General features: G+C 35.1%; 1 protein-coding gene across 1 annotated transcript; it reads left to right on the top strand.

Annotated features, from left to right (window-relative positions):
- The first annotated feature begins 4,637 nt into the window (after nucleotides 1-4,637).
- On the top strand, nucleotides 4,638-9,491 carry LOC136808208 (uncharacterized). The gene is made up of 4 exons (XM_067064744.1): nucleotides 4,638-4,729; nucleotides 6,834-7,230; nucleotides 7,685-7,856; nucleotides 8,949-9,491. Exons 1-4 carry the CDS (start codon nucleotides 4,727-4,729, stop codon nucleotides 9,148-9,150), a joined length of 774 nt encoding a protein of 257 aa, XP_066920845.1. The 5' UTR covers nucleotides 4,638-4,726; the 3' UTR covers nucleotides 9,151-9,491.
- Nucleotides 9,492-9,746: the final 255 nt, after the last annotated feature.

Genomic DNA, 9,746 nt, shown 5'->3' with positions numbered 1-9,746 from the left:
TCATCATGCCCAAAGTGAGCAAAAACTGAAAATTTCCTTTGTTCTTATAAATAGCTATTGTATTATAACAAAGGCTTTAGAAAAAAGTTGCCTGAGTTTAAAATGCTTATTTTATCCTAAATACTCAATGAATTACGGTTTAAACGATATATTTGACAATGAAGATAAATTTGTATTGGAAAAGTGTCAATTTTTGTGACACCTTACTGTCAGAAATGTCATCATGCTCAAGGTTTGAAAATATTTAGGTGTCAAATTTTTTTTTATTTTGAAGCTAAATAAAAGTTAGGAATTTACAGAAAATTTCACGGCAAAAGCTCCATTATTTCAGGAGCTATTAGCAATAGTTAGACCTCCGAACAGAAAGAGCCCCCCCCCCCTAAGCCGAATAGGGTTAAAGTAACATATGTATTTTCCATTCCAAGGGTGGCTAAAAAATGAGTGCAACGATGTAATTATAGGTATCTTATTAATAAAGCTCACTGAATATAGTTAGAAATAAATACAAGAATGAAATATTAATTCAATTATTATTTTGAGTCTGAGATTTTGAACATATTCTGAGGTTTATCGTAGTATTAAATAGCTGGTTAAAAAGAACGTTTGGCTAAAGCTCAATCTCTAGACCTCTTTGCTTTATCTCATTAAGTTTGAAGCCCTGATGGGCTAGAGAGGAATCTTTAACCCTTCTCAAGCAAGAAAAAGTGAATCCCTAAGAACAACCCTGTGTCACAGACCCGGTGGACCCCCCGCCCGGTGGAAAAATAGGCCAAATATCGCCCGGTGGAAAAATAGGCCAAATATCGTCCCCGGTGGAAAAAATATCCTACATTTTCAACCCCACTTGGAAATTGGGCTATGATTCTATCCCCATTGAAAATTGAATGGAAAAAATTGGACTGAAAAACCATCCCCACAGGAATTTTTGAGCTGGAAACAATAGATTTTCTAACCCCATTGGGATTTCGATAGAAATTTTCATACCCACTGTGGGAAAAGGTTCCACCGGGGAACTGAGACAGGGGTGTCTAAGATTTGCGTAGCATCTAAAACGACGGGTTGGATCTCCCTTTCTTTGTTTTTACGCGGCACATTTTCCAAAATTGGGCGGTAGATTACTTTCAATCTGCTGTCTGTGTGTAAACCGCGCAACTCACGCATTTTAGATGAAAAATAAGTGGCATCATTTCCCATTCAGGAGTTTCAGATCTGCCCTTTTGGAGTCTTGAAGTCAATGCTTTAAGCCTACATATCTAGCATGGACTTTTTTTAACAATAACTTTATTGGGGGGGGTATAAAACATCCCCTGTCATAAACTCTTCAAAAAGATCTACAAGTCTCGAAATTTGGAAAGATTGTACACATCCATGAGTCACAAGGGACTCCTAAGCATATATTACCCAAGTATATTAGCAAAAAATAGGACGTATTGAAATGGCTCTAGCTCCAGAATGTTGAAGAAGATTCTTAATTTCTATTTCAAGGTCTTGTTTTTGACATTATTCAGGTTGTCAACATTTTCAATATTTGACGCCCTATCAGCGCGCCAAAGCTGTTGAAAGTAATGGTACCCTATTAGCGAGGTTAAGAACGGGTTTATTTTGACCGTAAAGTGCGATACCGTAGGGCTGTACATAACTTGCCAAAACACTTGCTTAACCTCACTATTATGAAACTATGACGTTGTCACGAAAAATCCCCAAATTTCAAAAGTGTATCAATATAAGTTTGAAAATATTTAGAATTGCATATTTGAAAAAAATGGAGCCTGTTACCCTGTGAAAGTCAGCGTTTAAAACTGTTGACGTCATCAAATTTAGCAGTATGGGAAAAATTGTTTTGAATATTGAAAGTAAATAAAGGTACGGAGAAGTTTTAATATAAAAACCCCCCTTGAGAAAAAGTTTTTTGTTAGGGGGTGTTTTGACTAAGGTAGAATGCTGTGGATGCTGTTGTTTAGTTAGAATCTGTTGGAAGAATTCGATAGCTTAATTTGAAGTTTAAGGAAAACTGAAGGTCTACCATAAAATTTTATTTCCGATGACTCTCTAGTTTAAGAGCCTTACAGTATAGCTTCATATTCTTATTCAAATAACCCTTTGACCATAGAGGTATAAAGAAAGACAGGAGATGAATTTGTCGGTAATTGGTCTTTAAAGTCTTTTGATATCTTTTATGTAATAAATCAAAAGAAATTCTAGGCTCGCCCGATGAAAAACGACTTTTTAGTAGAACTCAAGTTTGCTCTGAACATTCTTATTATCAGCATCGAAGATTTCTAGCCTTCTAATATACGAGAATAAAATGAAATTTAGCTCCACGAATAAGTTTGCATTCAATTTTGTCATCCATTAAATTTTGTTTTGAAAAGATATTTTCTTCAGCCAGAAAATAAAAAGTTCTTTATAAGCACACACAATTTCAGACCCAACTTGTAGACAAAAGGTCGCTGGAGAATTTTGGAGGAAAGTATTAAGCAATAGAGTTCACCTTGAAGAAAATGTTGATCGAAAAATCTTGTCATTTGATGAAGGATTGCAAAGTTTACAGGCCCTTTTTTAGTCCAAATATTTTCTTACGCCGATGTCAGAAACAATGAATCTCGTCTCATCTTATTTCCGACACTTGAGTTAGCCAATAAGATTTCACCTATCAACAAAAGAGCTCATTAAAAATGCACGATATATGAGATTATGAGCATGCGTACCTCGTAATTTTTTTAATCGTAGGGCGAGCATGGTTACAATAGCATACTTCTCCTGTTTCTTTATACCTCCATGCTTTGACAAAATCCATAGAACGTGTTTTTAATACCCTAAGTATCAAAGGTGGAGTTTTCAAAGAACATATCAACCTCTGACGACATATTATAGAGATTTTATCGCGCATGTGTCAATCTAATCACTGTAGAAAGAATCAAAGATGAGGAGCAACGTTGATGACATTTTTGAGTTGTGTTTTCACGACAAGAATAAAAATATCAATTTTTAAACTTAATCCTATATCTTGGATTGTTGTCATGGTTACTTTTCTCTGCTTTGATTGAGCCGCTGAATAGAATCTTGATTGGTCGGTACAGGTTGGAATATGATTTTGACATGTGCTTTCCACGGTATGTTTTTAACACTCAACTTATTGAGCATTATTTGAGCGACCGTAGCGCAGTGGTAGAGTATCCGGCTACGGTTCGCAAGGTTGTGGGTTCAACCCCCAGCCGGGTCATACCAAACATTCTCAAAATGATACTTATTGCCTATCTGCTTGATGCAAAAAAGAGTATCTGCTTGATGCAATTAAGAGAAGGATCAAGGGTAAATGGAGAAATCCAGGGAGAAATGGCATCCTCCCCTACCTTCGGGTAGATAGCTATCAAAAAAGGAGCCTTCGGGTCGCCTCCGACTGCGGTCGTAGACTTACGAATACTATTGAACATTCAATCCAGAAACTTAAATAAAATAGATTTTCTGTTTTATCAAAGTTCCTTGATCCAATGAAGCAACCGTCGTAGAGATACGTAAACTTAAAGTTGTTATTTTACTTGCACGTTGTGGCCACCAGGAAAAAAGAAGACTTGCATTGCTACAAAATGCCTTCTGTGAAAGAGCCTCACAAAAACTTCCTAGCAATATGATAGACAGAGCCAATGATTTATCATGGCCCGAAGGGCTAGATCCGCAGCCTTTATCGAAAAGTGAAGCAAGTTTTGGTAGGATTTCCTACCAAAGAAATCACGTGACAACAAGCAATTTCACTGGTTTGAGAGATGCGAAATAGCATATGCTGCCTAATTTATTTGATCTCGCGCTCCGAATGGTGTCTTTTGGCGCCTCAAAGAAGTCGGCTATTGGGGCGAAGGGCGTGTCAGTTGACACCTATATCTCTCGTGCCACCACGCTACTTCCAAGGACAACCTTCTCATAACAAACCAGTATAAAGCCCAGATCCTCAAAATCAAAAATAAGTAAGAAGTAACTTTGGTACTTTCTATACGTCATTTATGACAAAATTTGACAATCCAATTGTAAAGATAATTGAAACGACAGCATTAATTATGATTCGATCGAAACTACAAAAATATTTTTCCGCTTTAATACTTAACTTCCCAGAACTCTTTCAAATAATTTATTTTTAAACCGTTTGACATCGAAAATATTTTCCTAAGGTCAAGGTAGGATGGCTTTTAAAACAGGTTTTGAAAAAGTTGTAATCAAAGGCACAAAAAGCATTCGTGCAAAAATTACTCACAATCATTTTACCGATCAGTTTCGACTCTTTAATTTCTTTATCTTAATTGTGCGTAGGCATTTATCTACATTAGATTTTAGCGTGGTTGAATTAAATAGTTTTTAATGAAGATTTAAGATATATGAAATAGATATAAATCCATTAAAGTTATTTATATATTACCCTATGAGACGCAACAAATAACAAACAAAATCATTTTTGAATTTCAGATAAGGTATGAGCAAAGAATAAAATAGTACAAAAAGAACAAAGAGGAAGAGCAATCCAATGAGCTTACCATCTATACATGGAAAGTTTCCGCTCTCCTTTTAAAAGGTATTTTAGAGTCTATATAAAACTCACCATGACTTAAATTACAAGGGTTTATAAGTGAACGTATGATATGGGTCTAATCATAGTGAAATTGAATCAGACTGAAGACTGGTGTTAACGTAGAAATAGACTTTTTTACTGATCAACAAAGAAACTAAACCTACAGAAATGGTAAGATAAAGGCACAATCCCAGCTGGCACACAACGTTGTTTCAACGTTCACCTAACGTTATATGGACGTTGTGAACGTTAGATAAACGTCGAAAAAACGTTGTGTGCCTGCTGGGATGGTAAACTGGTCTTTTTAGAGTGTCCATTTTTTTCTACAGTACAGTACTCTTGTCTCCCGAATAGACGTCCCCCCCGCTAATTGTTGAGAGCAAAAAAAATCCATCCCCCCCGCTCTTATTAAGACCCCCTGCTAATTAAATTTTAATAATTAAATTATTTATTACAGTGTAGATAGATCTTAAGCTTGTTAAAATTTTAGGGCATTTTTTTTTGTCCGCTTTATCCCACTAAAACCGTCCCAATCCTTTATTGACGCATTTGTCTATTGTCTATCGGTGTGAAAAAAGGACTAGGACGGTTTTAGTGGGATGAAGCGGACAAATAAATGCCTGCGCGGCATTTGTTGGCTACGGTCGAAAAGGTGTATTGTTGTAACTTTTTGTTAACTTTTTTCTTCGTTAAGAATACGATTAAAAGAGCCGATTTGTTCAGTTTTTGATCACGTTACCAAATACTCCTCTTGAGATTGGTTCAAAAGTTAATCATACGATCAAAAAGTGAGCAAAACAAACTAATTTCTCAACGCAAGTTCAAGTAAGAAACAATAGAAAGAAACAAAAGGTTTCCAGACCGTGGTTTCTTATACAGATTATGGATAGAATTGGTCGGTCAAGTCCAACCATAATCAATTAATTCTTGATATTCATGATGTAATCTTTTCGTTGATTGACATTCCAAATCAAAACATTTGGCCGCCATTATTGGTGGCAAAACAAAAGCGTTCCCCAATGTTTTCCAAGAAAGGACCCCCGGAAAAAATAATAAAAGATTAATACAGAAGTCCAAATACTCCAAATCAAAGAAAAAACTCTTTAATTGAAATTCTTTAATTATCTGCAATAGATTTCCAAAAGATATTTAATTCTATTATATTACATCACAAGATATTAAGCTTTCTTTTTCGTAAACCCCCCGGAGTAGTGCTATGCACACCCAGTTTCAATATAAAATAGGTTAGCGGAGCAAATTTTTTTGCCACCAATAATGGCGGCAAAGTTGTTACGTCACATCTATTATTTAAGCGCAAAGATTACATCATGAATATCATCATAAACATATAAACGACTGGACATCCATCTCCTTTGTCTTTTTGTAGAAAGGGCTGCTAGCTTCGTTGCCGCCTCGTTAAAAGCATAAAATGAAACAATAGATTTTGATGATATACCACTTGGGAGTACCTTGCTAACAACGTCAAAACTTCGACAAAAGTCTCTGTTGTTCTACTCTTCTCAAGTATTTTATCTATATCATAACAAAGATAACAGAGGCAAAATCATCGTCAGCTTGTCAAAACTCCGACTAATATTTCTAAATTTTGACTTAAAAGTGTCTAATAATTTTAGAGAGTGTGGCATTCTAATTTCGATATTCTTATGACACAGGCTCTAAACTTTGGCAAGCTATTTTTTTCAAGTCATAAAAAAATTTATTGGAGTGACAAAAGGGATTCAAAAGTATACACGCAGTTGAAATTCTGCATTTTAGAGTAGAAAATGTTGATAAAATATATTACAAACTTGTGAAAAAATTCGAGAGTAATTTTTTTGCGAATTGGGAATAATGTTCAAGCCCTATTAATCCTTTTACCTAAATAATTCAAAGAAATAAAATTATGACGGAATATTGTCGGATTTTTCATATCAATTTTGAAATACAGGTGGCAACGAAGCTCGCTTCAAAGAGACAATAAAGATAGATGTCCAGTCGTTTATATGTTCATGATATCATGAATATCCTATCCTATCTTAACCTAGTTGCATATATTTTTGCGTGGACTTTTTCGGACTTTTTCAATGAAATGAAAAATTAATATTCACTTGGTTTCATGATTAATATTAAAAATCTTGAAAAGCTTTAAAGAAAATTTCTGCTGAAATACGATTTCTGCCTGGCATACCTGTTAGAGCATACTTTGTTGCGCTATTTGAACACTTCTTATGATAAGCACACGAGCCTCATTAAATTTTACCCTTTTTTATTACAGAAAACTCTCTTCTCCCTTGTGTTTTTACTGGTGGTGATCTCCGTACATTTATCGTATCAACAACGTCCAAGGCCTTTTAAGCCTTACAGACCTTCTAGGCCATGCTGCTCTGCTTTGCGTCATTACAAAAGATTGTATAGACAAATCCGAAACCAATGCAAAAAGGAAGTCCAAAATCTAACTACTGGAGTTAATAAGCTGAAGACTGCTTTAAACACGACACAAGTTGTTCTTAAAGTTGTTCCACAAAGTATCAAACCACCTACACTTGACAGATTGGAATTAATACGAGTACAACTTATTGAGAAATTACAGAATTTATCATTCAACAATAGCGATGAAAATGACGGTTTGAATAATGAGGGGCGTGGTCAAAGAGGGCGACGAACCTTACCTGGTAAGTCTCATTAGCCAGAAGTGTTGGCACTCTTTTAGACATTGAGTTTAAAACCTAAAGGGCTAGAGTGGAATATTTTTCCATTGAATATTTGAATTTTGGAGGGGTTCAGTGGCTTCTGGGATATATTCCAAGCCTTATTGGAGCAAATTTGAGCTTTTAAATCTTGAGATCCTAAGCTGCTCCAATAAGTCTTAAGTCTCATGTTAAAACTCAGTTGAACGCGCTTAAAAATGATTTGTGGTGTTTAAAATTTCGCAGGAAAATTCCTTCGGGGATAGCCCAATGCATATAGACTCCCAAGAAAGCAGGGGTGAATAGTATTCGCAATAATCTTCGCTATATAATATCAATAACTTATTATCTGAAACTGTTTGTTATTGGGTACAAATACGGAGGATTAAATCGATAAAAAAGTTGAATATTGCTATAGAAATATTATTTTCATTTTTAGCTTACTGCCCAACAGATTTTAATACGATTAAGGCAACGATTGGCAATCCTGGTGGCATATCATTTGCAGCTATGAATACAGCATCTCTCAGCCACAGAGATTCACTTGATCCTATTAATGTTAATCTTCTTTACGCATGCGCCGAATGTCGCTACCAAATCACTTTACCAGGGTAATGAGATAATTTCAATATTTTTCCCGCACCTGATTGTACTGTGTTTTTTACAGACCAGGCCCATAATTACCCATTATGCCTTTATCAGATCCAGGTTATATCTCAGGATTGGAAATGCTATTAACTTTGAAGTTTTGATAAGTGTTAGGTATTGACGATACAAGCATTTTTCAGCAATAGCGGACGAGCAGTTAAGCTAAAAGTGAAAATGTTTCGTAAAATACCATCTATATACACACGACTAAACAGTTTTTCACTTTGTCTTAGTTGATTAAATATCTATCACTAGTGAATATTTCAACTTGAAAGCTCCAGTAGTTCCAACAGGGGTTCGAAGTGTATTTCACAGACCGGTCGGCAAAGTACCAAATATTCATTGGATCAAACTTATTTTTTTCTTAGTCTCTTCTTATTCTTTGACAAATCAGTCTTCGTGAATAAAGTTCAGTTGAACCGAAAACGAGCCAATACGTGCTTTTGGACAAATTCGCATTAAGGCAGAACAAAAGATTTTGCAAATGATTTCAAATTATCCATATCTACCACTGATGAAAAATGCAATCTTATAAGCCCCCCCCCTTCAAGATGCTTCTATTGAAAAATAGAAAATGTTTTAGATACTTATTAAAAACGTAAATCTTACTGGGTAGTCGATGATGAAATGCAGTGGATTTTAGAGTATTTTGGATATTTTGGTTACAGTTCGGCCTCAATCCAAGATCCTGGATGAATACCATGGCTACCTTTTGTTTTCTACTTTTTTGAAATATTCAAATTTCAAATTTTATAACGACATCAATTACGAAGTAACAAACCAGTTTTTCCTCCAATTTCTCTAAAAAGAAAAAATATTGAATATCGTGACGTACCGTGGTACTCATCAGGTTCAACCTCGCCTGAGCATCGATCTCCTAGTGTCGTTCGAGTGTCATGGTATACTCCATGACTTGGCAGCACGCGCCTGTCAAGTCACTGTGTCTGTGATTATTCCTACCTCCGGTAGTAGGACACATCCCGAATGATTCGGAGGGCATATACATATATCTTTCGGTGATAAAACTAATGTTAGTAAATTTTACAATATTTTAGTTACATCCCGGAAGAGCACGAGCATATTATTTGTCCACAGATGAAACAATCTTGTATTGCTGGAGTAGGTGAATGTGCTAAACTTGAAGTTCTAACAACAATTTATGACCCAGTTGCACAGGAATCAAAACACATTATTTTAAACAAAGGATGTTCGTGCCAGCAGTTGTCCTCTTTTTATTATTTGGGAGATGGGAACTAGCCTTGGTAATTTCTGTCTTTTCCAAGAGGTACTAGGTTGGTAAGCTAACAGAATGCACCACCCTTATTTAGACCAATTGAACCTTTGACCTTGACAGTCAGAACTGAAAAGGAAAAATAACGGCTACAGAATATTTATAAAAGATTAATTTATGGTGAGGTTACATTTATGAAAAATTATGTTTTGTACTTAGTTTATAAATTTGCTCTATTTGAAATTATTATCTTACACATAAAGTGGTATTTTATTTTCAAGCTGTTTAACAATTTCAAAGTTAATCAAGAATATTTATTTCTTTCAATTTTGCTGTAATTTAAAATATCAACACACGAGACACATGACACACACGTCCGTTTTCCTATTTTGAAAATTTTCCGCAATTCCAGAATTGATGTAGGAAAATTCTTCATACACGTTTTTTTTTATTAGAACACCTAAAATTTGGTTGAGCCTGGATGTGCTTATTTTTTTAGCCATTTTCAGCCTAAAATGTTCTTAAATACGTTCTTAATTTTTCAGACTACTCTAAATCGACATTATCATGCAAAAGAAAGAGCACTTAAAATTGGTAAAATTTGGACAATATTTGACTCTCG

This window comes from Clytia hemisphaerica, unplaced genomic scaffold, assembly GCF_902728285.1.
Source record: "Clytia hemisphaerica strain Z4C2 unplaced genomic scaffold, Clytia hemisphaerica genome assembly, whole genome shotgun sequence".
In the NCBI taxonomy this organism is placed as follows: Eukaryota; Metazoa; Cnidaria; class Hydrozoa; order Leptothecata; family Clytiidae; genus Clytia; species Clytia hemisphaerica.
This window is presented reverse-complemented; position numbering and strand designations above follow the sequence as displayed.